The 18,933-nt window shown below is 52.8% G+C and overlaps 1 protein-coding gene across 13 annotated transcripts in view; it reads left to right on the top strand.

The window, feature by feature from the left end:
- Rere (arginine-glutamic acid dipeptide repeats) overlaps positions 1-13,397 on the top strand; it is a 350,306-nt gene extending 336,909 nt beyond the window's left edge. For 7 of the 13 annotated variants that reach the window (XM_029475940.2, XM_029475947.2, XM_029475939.2 and 4 more), the window contains 11 exons: positions 1,938-2,100; positions 3,106-3,198; positions 3,668-3,867; positions 4,865-5,032; positions 5,284-5,397; positions 5,628-6,982; positions 7,092-7,314; positions 7,949-8,672; positions 9,842-9,988; positions 10,438-10,642; positions 10,894-13,397. In XM_029475940.2, the coding sequence (XP_029331800.1) occupies positions 1,938-2,100; positions 3,106-3,198; positions 3,668-3,867; positions 4,865-5,032; positions 5,284-5,397; positions 5,628-6,982; positions 7,092-7,314; positions 7,949-8,672; positions 9,842-9,988; positions 10,438-10,642; positions 10,894-10,927 (3,426 nt within the window). In that variant the 3' untranslated portion in view covers positions 10,928-13,397. The remainder of the gene's footprint in view (positions 1-1,937; positions 2,101-3,105; positions 3,199-3,667; positions 3,868-4,864; positions 5,033-5,283; positions 5,398-5,627; positions 6,983-7,091; positions 7,315-7,948; positions 8,673-9,841; positions 9,989-10,437; positions 10,643-10,893) is intronic. The other 6 variants (XM_029475943.2, XM_029475944.2, XM_029475946.2 and 3 more) reach the window with 6 other exon arrangements.
- Positions 13,398-18,933: the final 5,536 nt, after the last annotated feature.

Below are 18,933 nucleotides of genomic sequence, written 5' to 3'. Positions count from 1 at the left end.
GCAGAGTTGCCCACTTGCTCTGAGGAAGTGCTTGAAGGGTGGTTGTGGCCCACAGGATAAACTAAGGCAGCTCACTTTTCAGTAGGCAGAGATTTTGAGATCCACTAGTAGGTGTCGGTGCCCAGTTTTAGTGTGGGAAGCTGCATTCCCCAGTCATGATGGTGGGAAGTAAAGAGGCAGGAGGAGCATCATAGTAACTCACCTCTCAGGCTCAGGGCAGCTACCACAGCACAATGACAGACGGTCAGAGGTCCCCTGGCAGCTTTCCTGAGTCTCCCTTATTGTTCAGTTAGCACTAGGTGGAGCTCAGCTGAGGTGCACACTTACCTGGGCATGAGTGTTGTAGGCTCTGGTGGAAGGCCCCTGCCCTCCCCAGCCTGGGACTGTGCTTCATTTGTGCAGCATTGGTGGTAAGTGGCATTGTGTTAGTATTGAACGGTTAGGAAGGTTGACGCACATCCACAGCTTCAAGAGATGGGTACATCAGTCAGGTTCTCTTCATAGACCTCTATTAGGATCTGATGACAGGCATGGCAGCTCACTTCTATACTCATAGAACTCTGGTGTTGGGAGCAAGAGGGTCGTGAGTTCAAGGTCAACCTGGGCTATACAGTGGGACCCTGTCTCCAAAATCCAAGTACTGACACCTGGGACTTGCCATGCAAACATGAGAAACTGAGTCTGCTCCCTGGGTGCCATGTGAAGAAGCCAGGTGTAATGATGCATGCTTGTGACCCCAGTGCTGGGCTCAGAGGCAGGGCCATCCCTGGGGCTAGCTAGCCAGCCAGCCTAGCCTGCCTGAGAGGTCCTGGTTCTCCTCCCTCCCGACACACATGTGCATGTGAACATAGACCTGAGGAACAACACCCAGGATTGTTAGGAACACTGATAGTCACGGCCACTGGCAGTGTTGGGATGAAGACCGCTGTGACTGGGCCTGTGAGTCACAAGAGTTTACACATGGTCTCCAGACATCCTTGCCTGGTTTTCCTACCTGTCTTCCCGGCTCCCCCCAAAACAGCTTTGCCTCTTGCTTTCCTGGTCACATCATCATCATCCATGAGATAGCAAGTATTGGAGGGAAAGACCGAGCAGGGCTCAAGAGCAGCGAGCAGCCTGCTTCTGCAGTATTGATTCATTCAAGACTGAAGCAGAGGCTTCCTAAGAAATAGCACTTTATCAAAATTTAACTCCATTATTTCGTATGCGTAATAAATTGTAAACTTTTTTTTTTTTTTTTTTTTTTTTTTTTGGTTTTTCGAGACAGGGTTTTGGAGCTCACTCTGTAGACCAGGCTGGCCTCGAACTCAGAAATCCGCCTGCCTCTGCCTCCCTTAAACTTTATTATTTAAAGGTTGTCACTGGCCAGCCTCTGCTAGGTGAAAGTGCTCTTTGTGTGGGAGACAGGAAGCAGTGAGCTCAGCGTATGACTGCCGCGTTGCTCCCACACCCTTACACTGCCTTTTCCAGGAAGGCTTAGCATGTGAAGGGCGTCCGTCCCTCTGTCTTCTTTTGCTAGGCCCCAGGGATTTCCTGCTAGTTTGTGCAAGTGTGCCCATTGAAAGGCTCAAGGGAGGTAGAAGAAAGCATTTTGTTTCCTGGCCCTGGATTCCACCAGTTCACCTGTGGTCTGTTGGTAGATGTCTCTGAGGTAGTGAGCACCCCCTCACATACTTGTGATTTCACTGGGTGCTGTACAGATGCTTTCTATGCACACTCACAACTATGGCTCCCTAAAAGTGGGAGCCATCTTTGCTTTTTGTCTCTTGTGCAGTCTGGGTTCTTGGTGTGTGGAGTAATACTCTGCTGGGCTGCAGGACGGGACCCTCGAGCTTCACTCTGGAGCACCGCTGCCCCCGCTCAGCAGCAGGCACAGGACGATGTGATGATGGGGAAGCTGTGCGGGTGCACACTACAGCTGCCTTTCTGTCTTGCAGGGGGAACTGATTACCTTCTATTACTACTGGAAGAAAACACCAGAGGCGGCCAGCTCCCGTGCCCACCGCCGCCACCGCAGACAGGCAGTGTTCAGAAGAATTAAGACTCGAACAGCGTCCACCCCTGTCAACACGCCCTCCAGACCACCTTCCAGTGAATTCTGTAAGTGGGGTATCTTGGTGCTGCCAAGGGTAGTAAGAGACTGCTCGCATGCAGGCATATCTGTGTCCAGCTCTAAGCCTGTAGACCTGCTGAGCCAGGGATTTGTATGTTGTAGTTTGTGTGTTAGTGTGTTCATGTTTGTATATTAGTGCTGACAAACTGACAATTGTGGTAGAATTTAAAAATTACTCTTTTTTTTTTTAGATTTATTTAATTCATGTATGTGAGTACACTGTCGCTATCTTCAGACACACCACAAGAGGGCATCAGATCCCACTACAGATGGTTGTGAGCCACCATGTGGTTGCTGGGAATTGAACCCAGGTAGTCTGGAAGAGCAGTCAGTGTTCTTAACCGCTGAGCCATCTCTCCAGCCCTTAAAAATTATTCTTACATTTAAGCATTTCTAATAAACTGTTCTTTAGCATTTTGTAAAATGTAAGCTTGACCTAAGGTTCCACTTTCTTCTTTTGTCTGCTGTACCAAACTTAGCTTCCTAGTCCTGGAGTGACAGTCACTCTGATGAGGCAGGGAGGCTCTGTGGGTCCTACAGTCTTGGCCCCTGTGAACTGGAGTGAAAGAGTAGAGCTTTGCAGGTCTGCCCAGCCCAGAACACTGCCCAGGGTCCCCAGTGTTCTGTGTTCTGCTTTGGGAGAGCCAGAAGCCATCTAGGTTCAATAAGATGGAATTCTAGGCTGCTCGGATGGACTAGGAAGGCATTGTGGGTACACTACCTTTTCAGATTCACCAGATTCGCCTGTGCTGGCCACCACAGGATTCAGGTGTGAGTGACATCAGCCTCCCAAAATCTAGCAGGGCAGGACCTTGAGTACTTTCCGCACACGTGCAGAGCTCTTTGCTCTGGTGACAGCTCCTGAGGAACTAAAAATGAGCCTTTGTGACTGATGCTTACCTCAGTATGTGTGGTTATTTTACTGCTGGTCCCATTCCCAGCTGAACATGATGGTGTCTCTTCTGTTTCCACTTTTGCTGATCTTTGTACAGTGGACCTGAGTTCAGCAAGTGAGGATGACTTTGACAGTGAGGACAGCGAACAGGAGCTGAAGGGGTACGCCTGCCGTCACTGCTTCACCACCAGTAAGTGGCCTCGGGTGCCCTCCATGCAGGGCAGGTGCTCACTCCTGGGCCGGGCGAGCCTCTGGGCTGCCAGATTGAGAACATTTCATGTGCTGGATGGAAACGTGGTGAGCGCTGACTGGCTTGATGCTTGGATTGCTTTAAAACCTTGAACCTTTCTTCTTCTGACTTGCTTCCCGGTGAGCTACGCTGTACTCAGAACGAACTTACTGGGTAGGAGGGACTCATACACTGTGAGGGGCGGGTTCTGTTGTTCCTGGGCAGTGGTTATCATCTGAAAGAGGTGGCTACATGGCACTGGCCAATGGAATCCCCTCATCAGCTTGGGTTGTCTAGGGACAGGCTTCTATCCAAGCTCATAGTCACTCTTGTGACTCAGGGTCAAGTGGAGCCCACAGAAGGACCCCTCTGTTCAGATATCCCCAGAGACAGAGATGGTTTCCAACATTGCCCGCCTCCCCTCATGTAGCCTCCAAAGACTGGCACCACGGGGGCCGAGAAAACATCCTGCTGTGCACGGACTGTCGCATCCACTTCAAGAAGTACGGTGAGCTGCCACCCATCGAGAAGCCCGTGGACCCCCCGCCCTTCATGTTCAAGCCTGTCAAGGAGGAGGACGATGGGCTCAGTGGGAAGCATAGCATGAGGACGCGGCGGAGCCGGGGCTCGGTGAGCGGGGGCCTGGGGCTCGGGGCTCAAGGAAGAGTTGGGTTTAGCACACACACATGCCCTCCCTGAAGGCAGTAGCCTTGCCTGTGGACTGAGGCCATGGAGTGCTCAGGGAGCTTGGTGTTGTTTGTAATCCAGTGCCACCTCCCCCAGGCCCTCGGAACTCTTGTCTCGGGCATGTAGGCCACTTGTCTCCAATGGGCACATCTCTAACTTTTAACTTCACAGTTTGTTTTTCTTAGAATTTGATCCCTACATTTTTACATAGGTTCTTTAGTGAAGATTTGTCCACCTAGGCATGGTGGCTCACATCTATAATCCTAACACTTGGGAGCTGTGGCAGAAGGATTGCTGTAAACTCAAGGCCAACCTGGCTACATGTGGTATCTTTAATCCCAGCATTCAGGAGGCAGAGACAGGCCAATCTCTGAATTTGAGGCCAGCCTGGTTTATGGAATAAGGTCCAGGACAGCCAGGGCGACACAGAGAACCCCTGCTTGTGGCGTGGGGGAGCACAGCAATGGCTGCAGCTTTGTTTAACCTAGGTCAGGTGTGTCTAGGGCCATGGGAGGATCTTTGATGCTTGCAGCAGTGAGCACTGAGGGATCTTTCTCCCCAGCACTGACCTCTCCGAGGGCCTTTCTGGCAGGTGAACAGAATGCTCTGCCCTCCTATACCCTGACCTCAGCCGAGCCACAGCCAGGCAACTGTGAGAGTTAGCCTGCAGTATTTCACAGCCTTGTCTCCTTGGGTGACTTCTGTCATTTTGATTAATCCACAAATGTTCTGTGGTGTGGTTTGTTGGTGAGCATGGGCAGTCAGCTGACTTCTCCTTACCCCTCAGAGCCCTGCTCATTTCCGAGGTCTTCCCTCAGGATGTGTTTCTGGGTTTGGGTGAATTTATGAACTCACTGTTGAGCCTACCTTGTCAGTGACTAGACTTAGATGGCATCTGTGGGGCCTGGAAGTCCATTCTCACTTTTGTTTGGTTTTGGAGGGGCAGATGTCTACACTACGCAGTGGTCGGAAGAAGCAGCCCACCAGTCCTGATGGTCGTGCCTCACCCATCAATGAAGACATCCGATCCAGTGGCCGGAACTCCCCCAGTGCTGCTAGCACTTCCAGCAATGACAGTAAAGCAGAGACAGTGAAGAAGTCAGCCAAGGTCAGGGACTGGGGTGCAGTGGAAGCTCCCTGCTCTCTCCCTCCCATCTGGGCCTTGACATTTCCCTGGCTAGAGCCTAGAGAAATGGGGTCTTCTGCCACAAATTTGCCAAGGCCCCAGAGACAGAATGGAGTGGTTGGCAGGCTCCTAGGGCCGAGGATTCTCCTTTCTAGCTAGCTGCTCCTCTGGGCCCCTTATTGGCCCTTTGGAGAAGAGCGTCCACAAACTCATCCCTTCTGCTTCTACTGCAGAAGGTGAAGGAAGAGGCTGCGTCCCCTCTGAAGAACACCAAGCGCCAGCGGGAGAAGGTGGCCTCTGACACAGAAGACACTGATAGGATCACCTCCAAAAAGACAAAGACACAGGTGAGGCTCCTGTGACACCCTGACACCCCACCTCCACTGCACACAAGCTCAGGTCCTCCTGGGGAAGGCATTGCCTAACTTCCAGGAAAGAACGAGTCTGGATCCTGTCTTCTTCGGGCAAGAGCTGAGCTCCCTGCTGCCTCTGCATAGACCTTGGTTGTGTCCCACACTAGCCATGCGTGCAGAGCTCCACTTTCTAGTGGTTCCATCTCTTGCTTCTCTGCTTTTAGGAGATTAGCCGTCCCAACTCTCCCTCTGAAGGCGAGGGGGAGAGTTCCGACAGTCGCAGTGTCAACGATGAGGGCAGCAGTGACCCGAAAGACATCGACCAGGATAATCGCAGCACGTCTCCAAGTATCCCCAGCCCTCAGGATAATGAGAGTGACTCGGACTCATCAGCACAGCAGCAGATGTTGCAGGCCCAGCCCCCAGCCTTGCAAGCTCCCAGTGGGGCTGCCTCAGCTCCCTCCACAGCCCCTCCAGGAACACCCCAGCTTCCCACCCAAGGACCCACACCCTCTGCCACTGCAGTCCCTCCACAGGGCTCCCCTGCAACCTCACAGCCCCCTAACCAGACTCAGTCTACAGTTGCACCTGCAGCCCACACCCACATCCAGCAGGCACCCATCCTGCACCCCCCTCGGCTGCCCTCACCTCATCCTCCACTGCAGCCTATGACTGCACCGCCTAGCCAGAGCTCTGCACAACCTCACCCCCAGCCCTCCTTGCACGGTCAGGGCCCTCCTGGCCCTCACAGCCTACAGACTGGACCCCTGTTACAGCACCCAGGACCTCCTCAGCCCTTTGGACTTCCTCCCCAGCCCTCCCAAGGTCAGGGCCCTCTGGGCCCCTCCCCGGCAGCAGCTCATCCTCATAGCACCATACAGCTTCCAGCGTCGCAATCAGCGCTGCAGCCCCAACAGCCCCCAAGGGAACAGCCCTTGCCTCCTGCCCCTTTAGCTATGCCTCACATCAAACCCCCACCCACCACACCAATTCCCCAGCTTCCAGCACCACAAGCCCACAAACATCCGCCTCACCTCTCAGGCCCCTCCCCCTTCTCTCTGAATGCCAACCTGCCACCCCCGCCAGCCCTGAAGCCCCTGAGCTCACTGTCCACACACCACCCTCCCTCAGCCCACCCTCCACCCTTACAACTCATGCCTCAGAGCCAGCCCTTGCCCTCTTCACCTGCCCAGCCACCTGGGCTGACCCAGAGCCAGAGCCTACCACCTCCTGCTGCCTCCCATCCTACCACTGGCCTCCACCAGGTGCCCTCCCAATCCCCATTCCCCCAGCACCCTTTCGTACCTGGAGGCCCCCCTCCCATCACCCCGCCCTCCTGCCCCCCTACCTCCACCCCTCCTGCCGGGCCCAGCTCCTCATCACAGCCACCCTGCTCTGCTGCTGTGTCTTCTGGAGGCAGTGTTCCTGGGGCGCCATCTTGCCCACTCCCTGCTGTGCAAATCAAGGAGGAGGCTCTGGATGAAGCCGAGGAGCCAGAGAGCCCTCCTCCACCCCCCAGGAGCCCATCCCCTGAGCCCACTGTAGTGGACACCCCCAGCCATGCCAGCCAGTCTGCCAGGTACTGCTTCTGAGGACCGTGGGCCCACCTGGGTGTGGGTGGACTTGGTGGAGGCAAGGAAGGGTGCGGCCCTCAGCAGGAGCCCCAACCAGACCTGCTACCTCTCTAGGTTCTACAAACACCTGGACCGGGGCTACAACTCGTGTGCACGGACAGACCTGTACTTCATGCCTCTGGCTGGATCCAAACTAGCCAAGAAGAGGGAGGAGGCCATTGAGAAGGCCAAGCGGGAGGCTGAACAGAAAGCCCGAGAGGAACGGGAGCGGGAGAAAGAGAAGGAAAAAGAGCGAGAACGGGAGAGAGAGCGGGAACGGGAGGCAGAGCGCGCTGCTGTGAGTCCTGAAGGGGCCTGACAAGCAGGAAAGCAGTGTCCTCAGCCAGGGGTGGCGACTGGCATGGATCCCAGGCTGTTAGTGTTCTCTAGGCTTTCTGAAGGCTGTAAGCTATTGCCCGGCAGTCAGGATTCTGACTTGACCATGGGCATGTCCTTTGCTTGCAGCTTATAGAGTTGTGTCTCCTCCTCAATCCTGAGGGGTCAGAGAGACAGGAAGGGTGATTTAGGAGGAGACATGTACAGGGGAGTGAGGGGGTACACAGGGGCTTCCTGCTTTGAAGCCCACTTGTGGGCTGGGTATCTGGTACCTGCTTGACCAGGAAGTATGAGGGATGCCAAATCTGGAAGTGGCAGCATTTGAAATTTCATCACAGTAGATTTCATAGCCTGCTTGGCTCCCTGGTGCATAGATATACAGCTGTAACTGTTAGCACAAGTGCACACATGCACCCACCCTCACTATAAGGGGAACTGCAGGCAGGCACAGATCAGAGTGTGGTAGTGGAGTCTGGGCTGTCCTGATGCCTAGACCTGACGAAGACCCCTTGTCACTGTGTTGGGGTGAAGGGACTAAATTGGCCTACCTCTGTAGTGTGCACCCGTCTTAGACCCTCACCCCCTCTTTACTCCAGCAGAAGGCATCCAGCTCTGCACATGAAGGCCGTCTTAGTGACCCTCAGCTCAGTGGCCCGGGTCACATGCGACCCTCCTTCGAGCCACCACCGACCACAATTGCTGCTGTGCCCCCATATATTGGGCCTGACACCCCTGCCCTCCGGACACTGAGCGAATATGCTCGGCCTCATGTCATGTCTCCCACCAACCGCAACCACCCCTTCTACATGCCCCTTAATCCCACTGACCCCCTGCTGGCCTACCACATGCCTGGCTTGTACAACGTTGACCCCACCATCCGGGAACGGGAGCTCCGAGAGCGCGAGATCAGAGAGCGCGAAATCCGGGAGCGGGAATTGCGGGAGAGGATGAAGCCAGGCTTTGAGGTGAAGCCCCCAGAGCTGGACCCCCTGCACCCAGCCACCAACCCCATGGAGCATTTTGCCCGGCACAGCGCCCTCACCATCCCTCCTGCAGCTGGCCCCCACCCCTTTGCCTCTTTCCACCCGGGCCTCAACCCTTTGGAGCGGGAGAGACTGGCACTAGCAGGTCCTCAGCTGCGGCCTGAGATGAGTTACCCAGACAGACTGGCAGCCGAGCGCATCCATGCCGAGCGTATGGCATCACTCACCAGCGACCCCCTGGCACGACTGCAGATGTTTAATGTTACTCCTCACCATCACCAGCATTCACACATCCACTCCCACCTCCACCTCCACCAGCAGGATCCTCTCCACCAAGGTGTGTACCCAATTCAGAAGCAAGGCTGGAGGCAGCTTCTGTCCCAAGAATCACACTTCTCTATGTGCTCTCCTGAGCAGTGAGTCTCAGGAAGCCGCTACACCTGGGCTTCCTATGGCAGAGAGGCCTCTAGGGAAGCCTAGCCCTGTGGTGTGGGTAGGAGACAACAGATCAGGGCTCTCGTGGCCTTCAGAGCCAGGTCTGGATATAGGCACTGGGCTACCTAAAGAAAATGCCTCTTTTCCCACAGTGGGGTGGAGAGGGGCAGGGCGGAGGGCAGGACTTCCGCTAGCTTTGAATCACTGGCCAGGCAAAGCACAGCTCTGTCCTTTGGGAACTGAGTTCCTGAAGGTCCATTCTCTAGGCAGCTGCGGGAAGACTGGTCTGAGGCAGAGGCAGACACAGCGGGTACCACTCACTCCCTTCAAAGCTTCATGGAGTTGGTTATGAGGGAGGCTGGCTATGAGTCCAAAAAGTGGGGCAGCATTGAGATCAGAGGGCTACTGCAACGGGCTTCCAAGGGGTGAGAGTAAGCCAGGTGAGCAGCTGGAGGGGCCATAGAAGGCCTGAGGTAGAGTGCTCTTCACCAGGGACCCAGGACAGGACTCACCAGGGTGAATACACTGCATAGATTTTTTTTTTAAGATTTATTTATTTATCTATTTTATGAAAGTACACTGTAGCTGTCTTCAGACACTCCAGAAGAGGGCACCAGATCTTGTTATGGATGGTTGTGAACCACCATGTGGTTGCTGGGATTTGAACTCAGAACCTTCGGAAGAGCAGTCAGTGCTCTTAACCACTGAGCCATCTCTCCAGCCCCCACTGCATAGATTTTAAAGAAGAAACTGCATTAGCTGTGAGCTGAGGAGCTAGGGCTGCATCCACCTATGCTGGGTTCTCAGACAAAGACGCACAACGCTCAGCAATTTTAGGCGTGGTGGCAAGAAATGGCTGGTCAGGGCTGAGCTCTGTACTGCTCTCTGCCTTACTGCTGTATTCCCCAAAAGGAGGTCAGGACTCTGCAGCCAGGTGATACTTCCCATCCTCATGAGCCAGAGCCATCTTGGGTGAAAGGGAAGTCACAGTGGGACTCAAAGAAAGGAAGGAACGCCAGAACCATGCACCTGCTACATCTGGACCTGTGTCTGTTTGTCTGTTTGTTTTAGGTTCAGCAGGCCCAGTTCACCCCCTGGTTGACCCCCTGACTGCTGGCCCTCACTTAGCTCGCTTCCCCTACCCCCCGGGCACCCTCCCTAACCCTCTACTTGGACAGCCCCCTCACGAGCACGAGATGCTGCGCCACCCAGTTTTTGGTAAGAAATCACTGGAGGACTACGTGGGGTTCCAAATGGAAGTTGGGATTGAGTCAGATCAGCAGCTCACTTTACCAACTGCACATAGGGACCAGGCAGGTAGACTGCTGGGCAGTGTTTGAAGTACAGAGGCTGTAAAATGCACAGCAAAATAGCCTGGCAGGAACCAGGCCTGCCTGGGCTGCAGGCACCTGACAGGTTGAGGTCTGGGGAGGAGAAGAGGGCAGGCAAGGTCTGGGCATGAGGTCTAGGAGCCACTGGTATAAGCTCCTTCTGGCTTCAGGGCCTCTGCTGAGCAGCCCTGCCCCTGGGGAAGCTCTGTAGAGCCTCGGAAGGGCTGGCTCGGCCTTCCTTGCTGGGGAGTGAACACTCTGCTGAGCCCTCTCCCCTCCTTCCTGGTCTGTCTTGGTTGCTCTGGTCATGGCTGCTCCCTTGACTTGTTTTTGTAGCAGAGCCTGTTTTGCGCTTGGCAGGCACTCCCTATCCCCGAGACCTGCCTGGGGCTATTCCACCCCCCATGTCAGCAGCCCACCAGCTTCAGGCCATGCATGCCCAGTCAGCCGAGCTACAGAGACTAGCCATGGAGCAGCAGTGGCTGCACGGACATCCACACATGCATGGTGGTCATCTGCCAAGTCAGGAGGATTATTACAGGTGAGGTGAGGGGGGCACAGGCTTCTCACCCCAACCTTATCCCCATGAAGCAAGCACTAGGGGCCACCCCCTTTTTTCTGAGAGAAAGGGATGGATGCATGCAAGCATGACTTGGCTTTGAGAGACTGCTGGGTGGGGTGGAATCTAGAAGCAAACAGATTGGCCAGCCTCTGCCTGTAGCTACAGGGTCGCCTCCTGCATCACCTAGCATGTCCTGATGTCCATTCTTCTGTTTTCTCGTTTCTCACCAGTCGACTGAAGAAAGAAGGTGACAAGCAGTTATAAGTTATTTATTTGTTAATGCTGGCTGTGGAAACCCCAGTTCTAGGGGGCAGAAACAGGACATTTACATCTAGTAGGGGCTGCAAGAGCAAAGAGGAATATCGTCTAAAGATTTCTCTATATATTTAAAACCCACAACTAAAACACATCTGCATAATAGTGTTTGTTTGTTGAGAGGATTTCCGAGACTGGTTTGGGTCTCCCTGCATGACAGTCCCCCAGAAACTTGGTGTGTCCTGGGCTGCACTGACACCCAGAAAGCTTACCTGCGAGCTTGGGGTTTGGCTTGAGTTCTCTTTTCCTTGATTTCTCAGTAGGTGCTAGAGTCCGTTCACACCCTTCACTGTGCGCGCAGACACTGAGGCATGTGGGCTCTGGAACCCACAGGGTTTGCGGAGAGGCGGCATATGAGTTTGAAATCCAAGAGCTATAATTTTTAAAAAATCTTTTATTTTAATACATTGTAGGAAATCTTCATAATTTGAGACAGTTCTGCAGCATGGCTTTTTACATCTGTAAATAAATAATTTTAGAAGTCTTTTTTCTTCCCACAGACGACTATTCTGATCTATTTTTTCCAGCCATGTCACAAAGTGTGAATTCCTACCAGCTATTGACAGAGTACAGAGTTGATTTTTTAATAAAAAGTTATATATAATTATCCCTTTAATTAAAGGGAACAGATGGGCGTTTCTAGTTTTAAGCAGGCAGGAGCTTGGGACTAGGTTTGGTCACAGCAGCGAGCATCCAAGGGTTGGCAGGGACAGTGTTACAGGCTCTTTATTTTGCTGCTTTGATTTTGCTTCTGTCTGTCCCTCACATGTGCAGTGGCAGGCGTGTTTGAGCGAGCCTCCTTCCTTATTCATAGGGATTCAGTGTTGGCTGTTCCCTGGTGTCCCCGCTGTCCTGTGTCGTCTGGTATAGAAAGCGCATGTTTATGTATCGGTGTCTGATGATAAGTTTCCTTAGAGTTTTATGCACATGTTTGATTGTTCTAGATAAATTGTCATAAACATTCTAGGAAGTTCAAGAAAATGATGCAGTACCCAACACATGAAAGACCTACAACATGCGCTTGCCAAAGGAATGTTAGAATCTGCTCATGTGCGTGCGTGTCACCACCATGCCAGCCACAGACTGAGGCTTCCGAGTGAGGAACACCCTGGGGCTACTATGATTGTAGGTCTGGCCTGTGCTCAGGGCTGTGAAGTAGGCTGTGCAGGTGACAGCACCCTGCTAGGAAGCTATGTGTGTCCTGCCTTTCCTCTTGGAATATGGATGGAAGTCTTGGTTGAAGCAGGTTCCCCTGGGAAGTGCTCGCAGCAGGCCTTGCGGAGCAGAGCAGAGCTGGGCAGAGCTGACTCCTGCCCCACTGTCCCTGATGGAACCCTCCTTCCAGAGCTATGGAAGAGATATTTGTGACCCCTCCCTTGGACTCTTGGGGGCCATTTCCACTCGTGAATGCAACGGTTGCATTTAGAATCAGCTAGCTCGCCAGGGACCATCCTGTGGGTCAGTAGACGAGGTGTGTCCTGGCCCTGTGGGGAGAAGTAGCTTGTGGTTCAGCTGGCACTCACTCAGCTCCAGGCTCTGACTCAGGTGCCGCGGGGCCTCATGCTCCCTGAACCATGCATGGGGCAGCGAGGATCCATTTGTCTGTTGGAAATGTTTGTGGCTTTTTTGTTTTTTAACTTTCTTTTTCTCATTCCATTTCTGCCTTAACTTTGGTTCTTCATAGGAGGCAAGCTCAAATTAACCTTTTGTCATCAGACTTTCTAGCCGTCTTGGCGTGAGGGCATGTTTTTCTTCTGGGGGTGGTGACATGCCCTCCAGATGGCCTGCCCTCCAGCCCTCTGGCCTGAGGAAGACCCCCACAGGCTCCGGACAGGCAGGTCCTTTCTGTCCCATGCCACCACTTCCTTCCCCCTTTAACTGAGTCTGCTGTTCAGTTAGCCTTTATTTCCTCTCCAGTACCCATTTCCAAAGAGAAAGAATGAAGTACTTTGAAGTCTGTACTTGAAATCTGTCTGGAAGTGTTTCCTTGTTAGTTTGGGGTTTCTCCCCTGTCCCAAGGTGAAGCGCTCAGAGTCTTCATCTCCTCCGTGACTGACTACAGTTGGTTTGGAGGCCCTGGACCTCTGTGGTGTCTTTGAAGCCTGGCCTCTTGGCTTCCTTTTGGACTTTGCTTGCTTTCATTTGAAGTTTGGGTTTGCTTTCTGTGTTCTGTGCGTATCTTGTTCAGTGTCGTCAAGGTTGGGCTTCACGTCTCACTGCAGTGGAGCGAGCGGACATTCTGATCGCTGCATTTCTTTAGATCTCGGAGCTAAGTGTATATATGAGTAGTTTGCCATGAGATAACACAGTGTAAACAGTAGACACCCAGAAAATCGTGACTTCTGTGTTCTCTCCATTTGAGTATTTTGTAATTTTTTTGAAATATTTGTGGACATAAATAAAACCAAGCTACACTACAGCACCCTGTGTGTTGGCCAGTGCACTGTCTCATTCTGGAGTGTGGGTGGGGCACTGGAGACGACAGACTGGGAGGGTGGGGGCCGTTCTAGAGATGGGCCCTAGAGAGAGTGGGTAAGGGCACTGCAGCTGGCCCCGGGGGAGAGAGCCTGATGCTCCTTGCTCCGGGCGCTTGACCTCTTGGAACTTCTAGAGACAGGCCTGTGCTGTCTGGGAGGAGAAGCTGCCATAGCCAATCCCCTTGATCTGTGAAACCAAGATATTGCCACCTATGCCCGCCACTCAGCCTGTACCATTAGGGTGTGCAAAGAGGGATCCCTGCCTGCCGAGGAGAGGTTGGAGCCGCCTCCAGAGTTTTCCAGATACCACAGATCCTGTAGGGAAGTGGCTCATGACCCCTTTGGGAGCCAAACAACCTTTTTACAGGGGTGGCAAATCAGATGTCCTGCTTCTCAGATAATTATAATATGTAACAGTAAAATTACAGTTACGAAGTAGCAAAGAAATTTTACGTGTGTGTGTGTGTGTGTGTGTGTGTGTGTGTGTGTGTTGGGCAGGGGGTCCACCATAACGCTGTATGAGAAACTGTATAAAAGGGTCACAGTATGTGGCCGGCGGAGGACCACTGCTGACGGGGCTTCTCCCAGAGACTGCGCACTGGATCCCTGTAAGTGGATGTGCTCACCAGAGACCAGGACCTGGTGGATCCCTGCTGGGCTTCTGATGCCCAGAGACACTTTCTCCTGAAAGTTTCTGTATTAAAGCCGTGTATTTCAAGAAGCGGAGCAAGAGCAGCCCAGAGAGCATACTGCGAAGCTGCCTGCCAAGGAGGACGGCCTAGGGACAGCCAGGTCAGATGTTGCCCACTTGAGGGGAAGAGGAAGCAGCTAAGTGTATGCATTGATAGCCCTTAGCCGGCAAGCCACTTAGGCTAAAGTAACACTGCTCTGTGACCCCATGACTCCAGTCCTGGGTATACGAGCAGAAGAGAGAAAGGACAGTGGAACCCACAAACACATGTGTTAGCCACAGTAGTCACAGGGCTCGCTGGCTGAACAGTTCACTAACAAGGAGATGTGTGTGTGTATAACATCACATATATAGACCTTGGGGAACTACCGGGTCATAAGTAAAAATGAAACCTCTCGTTTGAAGCATCCTGCAGGAAACGCGCAGTGACTTAGGTGACATAGAGCGGGCTGGGAAGAAGGGATGTGTGCATTCTGACAGAATGGAGCTAATAGTCGTGGAGAAGGTGGGGATAGCTGTCACTGGAGACTAGGAAAGTGGGGCGGAGGAAGAGGAAGTTGGTTGCACTGTGAAGTATCTAGTTTATCAGTTGACACTAAGAGTTCAGAGGTGGGTTGGAAAAATGGCTCAGCAGGTTAAGAGCATTGACTATTCTTCCAGAGGTCCTGAGTTCAATTCCCAGCAACCACATGGTGGCTCACAACCATCTATAATGGGTATCCGATGCCACCTTCTGGTGTGTCTGAGGACAGCTACAGTGTGCCCACATACATGAAACAAAAGAGTTGAAAGGTTTTCAAGAATCTTTGGGGATGCAGTTCTTAGGCAGGATGCACAAGTGCCTGGTGTTTACTTCACAGATGTCTACTAGTGCTCACTTACGTGTGGACATTCCTGCCACCTAGCCAAGGTGGAGGACCCACATCTGGATGGATGAGGTGATACAGCACTCTTGCCTCAGGCCAGCCCTTCTTGCAGCTACTCCAGCGACGCCCGTGTGGTTCCACAAGCCTGTGTGTTTCAGAAGTAGATTCTCGGCCTGGTCATTGCACACAGGCTAACCAAATGACTCGGGAGGTCCTGGGCCTCACCCCACATCAGTATAGCTCAGTGCTTAGCTTCCCTATTGATGAGCATCTCTCGTGAGCTGTGCTGAAGGAGAGTGCAGAGATACCACTGGGTAAACTAAGGTCACTTCTCAAAAGTGATGGACATTGCCCTCCCAGGTATAGCTAGGGACATCCAGACCCTAGTCAGAAGAGCTGTGCAGTTGCCCATGTAAATTGCTGTGAGAGCCAGATCTCTTCCTCAGGGGCATGAGCACTTGCCAGCAGGGCATAGGTTACAAACCAGACACCTACCACCCTCAGGTTCCCGGTCCTGAACCCACTGCTTTGAAATCAATGGATCTTGTTACTCGGGTAACTGGGAGCTGAGCAAATTAGTCCCCAAACCAGAGGAAGTGCCTGCCCCAGAGAGGATCAGGGAGGCAAGCCATGCAGCTAGCTATATGAGTGGATAGGTTCGTGCTGCAGGGTATGGCAGCCAGAGCACGATCCTGGGGTACACAAAGCAGAAACTGGTGGTAGTGGGCCATGGCAGACACAGCATGGGTCGTGAGTGAGGCATGTGGCCCCTTTCTGGCTCGGGAACCCGTGCCCTCCTCCTCTGGGCACTTTGGACATCAGGCGCCTGATCCTTAGCTCTCACAGTATAGGGAGGTGCCCATTCCCAGACCACTCACTGGGCTCATCTCTGCCCTGGAATCCTGGCAAATGAAATTCTGGGCCCTGCATCTCTGTCCCTTCTACCCAACGTGGCTATCATAGCTGTGTGTATTTTGATGAATCACATCAGAAACTGCACTAAGCACTCACTACCACCCCACCACCCCCAGCCCAATTCTGTTTGGACACATCAGCTTTCCTTGTTACTAAGCCGGAGTCACCAGCTCTCTGACTGTTCGGCAGGACGGACACTTGGGTGGGTGGGCCCTTCCGATGGAAGCCCCTTGATACGTAGAAGTGATTTGCTTGTAGGCATGAATGGTCAGCTTGACCTTTCCCTTAGTCTAGGCTGTGTATGAAGACCCCTTGTCACCTGTGAAGCAGGTGCCCCCTGCAGACATTCCTCCGCACAGTTCCTCCCATTCACCACCCTGATGCTACTCCTACTCGTGTCTCTGGCCCTGGTGGACACTTTTTAGGAGCTTTTGCCCTGCAGTTTGGCTTCTGTTGTGTCCCGGGGTGAATCAGAAAATGAGATTGGTTGGTTTGGGCTTTGCTCCGAGGAAAGCATATGGGTGGGGGCCCAGAGCTGATACCACCGTCTTTCTCTGTTGCTTTCTTCTTTAAACATTGAGGTAGGATCTGTCTCTGAGTCCAGCTCACCACTTAATACAGAGATTCTGTTGCGTCCTTCCTCACATGTGACAGTATTACATGTGGGCCACCACACACATAGCATTTACATGGGCTCTGGGCATCTGAATCCTGGTCCTCACCCTGGCTAGGCAAGCATTCTAATGCACTGGGCTGTCTTTACCAGCCCACAAGGAGCTTGCAGTAAGACCTATTTGAATCAGCTAGAGACATGGAGCTACTTCAGGACATAGTTTTCTATGCCTGGTATCCTGATGTCACTCCTAGGTCTGCTTCACTCCCTTCAGTCATTGCTAAGCTCTGGTCCACTACAGAACAGAATTTACTTCTGATCCTGTCCACCAGGTGGCAGTGGCTACAAAGCCTGATGGCTGTCCTCTGGAGCCACCCTAGTGACCAGGCTATGGCTGAGATAATGAAGGTGTGTGCGGCAGCTGGGTAGGTGTTTTCTACATCAAGGGGCAACTGGGAAAGGCTTGAAAGATGGCAGGTCTGACTTGCTGTGCAGGGAGGCCCGGCCCTGGTAGATACTGCCAACTAGAATAAAGATTTGTCTTCAAACAAGAAATCCTTTCTCTCACTTTCCCTGGTGGATCCGCAGGGCATGCACAGTGGCACCCAGTAAGTAGAAAGGAAATTGATCTCTCCTCCCTGCCCTTTGTCCCCACTCCTTCCTTCCCTCCCTCCATCTTCAATGTAGACACCTGATTACACCTCCCAGATGCTATGAAAACAGACCAGTTTCCACAGTGCCGAGGCTTCACGCTGGGAATCCCCTATGGGTATTAGATTGTGGGTAGCTTCCAAGAATCTTGGGCCCAGAAACCAACTCTCAAGAATTCTCTGAGAAGCTCTGCCATGAGGGCCCTTGTGTGCCCAGAAGGTGCCCTGGCCCTGTCCTTAGATACTCCTATCTGCTCACCCAGGGAAAAGCACTTCAAGCAAGGTATGGAATCTTGCACACAAGCATTGAACCTGTGGGGCTCAGAGCATGTGAGTTCTGGCATGTTTTAAGAGAACCTGCCTCTGTTCCCATGATGCCTTGTAGCCCAATACAGTGGCTATTAGGGTGCCAGCTGACCATGTCCCTAATATCCCTTGGTGACCATGGGGACTCCATGAGAACTGTCTTAAGGGTAGAGGGCAGAAACCTTTTTCTATCCCTCCATGAACTGACACATTCACTAAAGTGAACTAGAAAACAGTGTAGCGCCTAGAAGTCAACCTGTGGGTGGGGCTCTGGGGCTCCACTGCCGCCTGCTGGGGGAAGCCTGAAATGCAGTCCTGACCTCTGTTCCAACCTGGGTCAGGTATAGTGCAGACACAGCCAGCTTTCAGGAAGAAAGAGGGTGACAACCACTCCTCTGTGGAGAACCAATGTGTTTACGCTTGCATGGAGAGTTCCAGGACAAGGACCCAGGATTTGACAAGCTAACACTGGCTGCAGTTTCCCTAGGCATTTCTCTTCCAGACCAGAGCAATCCAGAGCAGAGCAGAGCTAGTCAGCACCACATTCTGGAGGAAACGAAACACCTCTTACTGTGCAGTTGAACGGTGTGAACAGAAGTCTGAGCCCAAGATGGCCCGGGGTAGCTAGCTGTGACTTAGAAAAGGTCTAGAGACCTCACGTAGCTCAGAGCACAGAGTAGGGGCTGGGGAAGGCAAAAATGCTTGCCACAAAAGCATGAAGATCTGTTTTAGATCCCTGGGTCCTACAGATAAAGTCCGTTGTGATGTGTGTGCTTTTAATGCCAGTGCTGGGGAAGCAGAGACAGGAGGCTCCCTGGAGTTCTCTGACTGGCCAGCCTAGTGACCTGGCCAACCTCTGACCTCCACTCACACGCACACACATACACTTTTTAAAGCATAAAGTGTACAAAGACAGAACTTGAAGGTAGAGAAAGGGCTCACTAGTTTAACGATAGGAGGGTGGGAAGCGTGAGAGGGATGGCAGTGTGGGTGGGTCTGAGCCAACCATGGGCTCCTAATGGGCAGAGAAAAAGTCTTCACTATGGGCAGTGCTTGAACACAGGCACAGTGTCTGTGGCCTTGATGCTGAGGCAGGATAGGAGGAAGTGGGCTTGGGATACAGGCTGGGGCCAGGTTAGACAGGAGGTGATGATAGCAGACCCTGCTGTTGCCTGAGTATCAAGGTGTTTGGATATGAGCCGGACTGATGCCCGAAGATGAACATGAGGGCAAGACACAGAAAGATGCTGCATCCCTGGATCCCTGGTGGGGGAAGGGGGTGTCTGTGAGCCAAAGGAGAGATGGCTTAATCATACCACAGAGGCCATGTGGTTTTTTGCTCAACTGGTCCTAACTGGTCAGAGCAAGCTGATAGATTCCATGGTGATGCTCACACTCTCTCGAGGACTGGACAATGGACTCAGGACCAGTTTGGTC

This window comes from Mus caroli, unplaced genomic scaffold, assembly GCF_978045245.1.
Source record: "Mus caroli unplaced genomic scaffold, Mus_caroli_1 scaffold_6, whole genome shotgun sequence".
Lineage (NCBI taxonomy): Eukaryota > Metazoa > Chordata > Mammalia > Rodentia > Muridae > Mus > Mus caroli.
The sequence above is the reverse complement of the archived record's forward strand: the minus strand, read 5'-3'. Positions and strand labels throughout refer to the sequence as shown.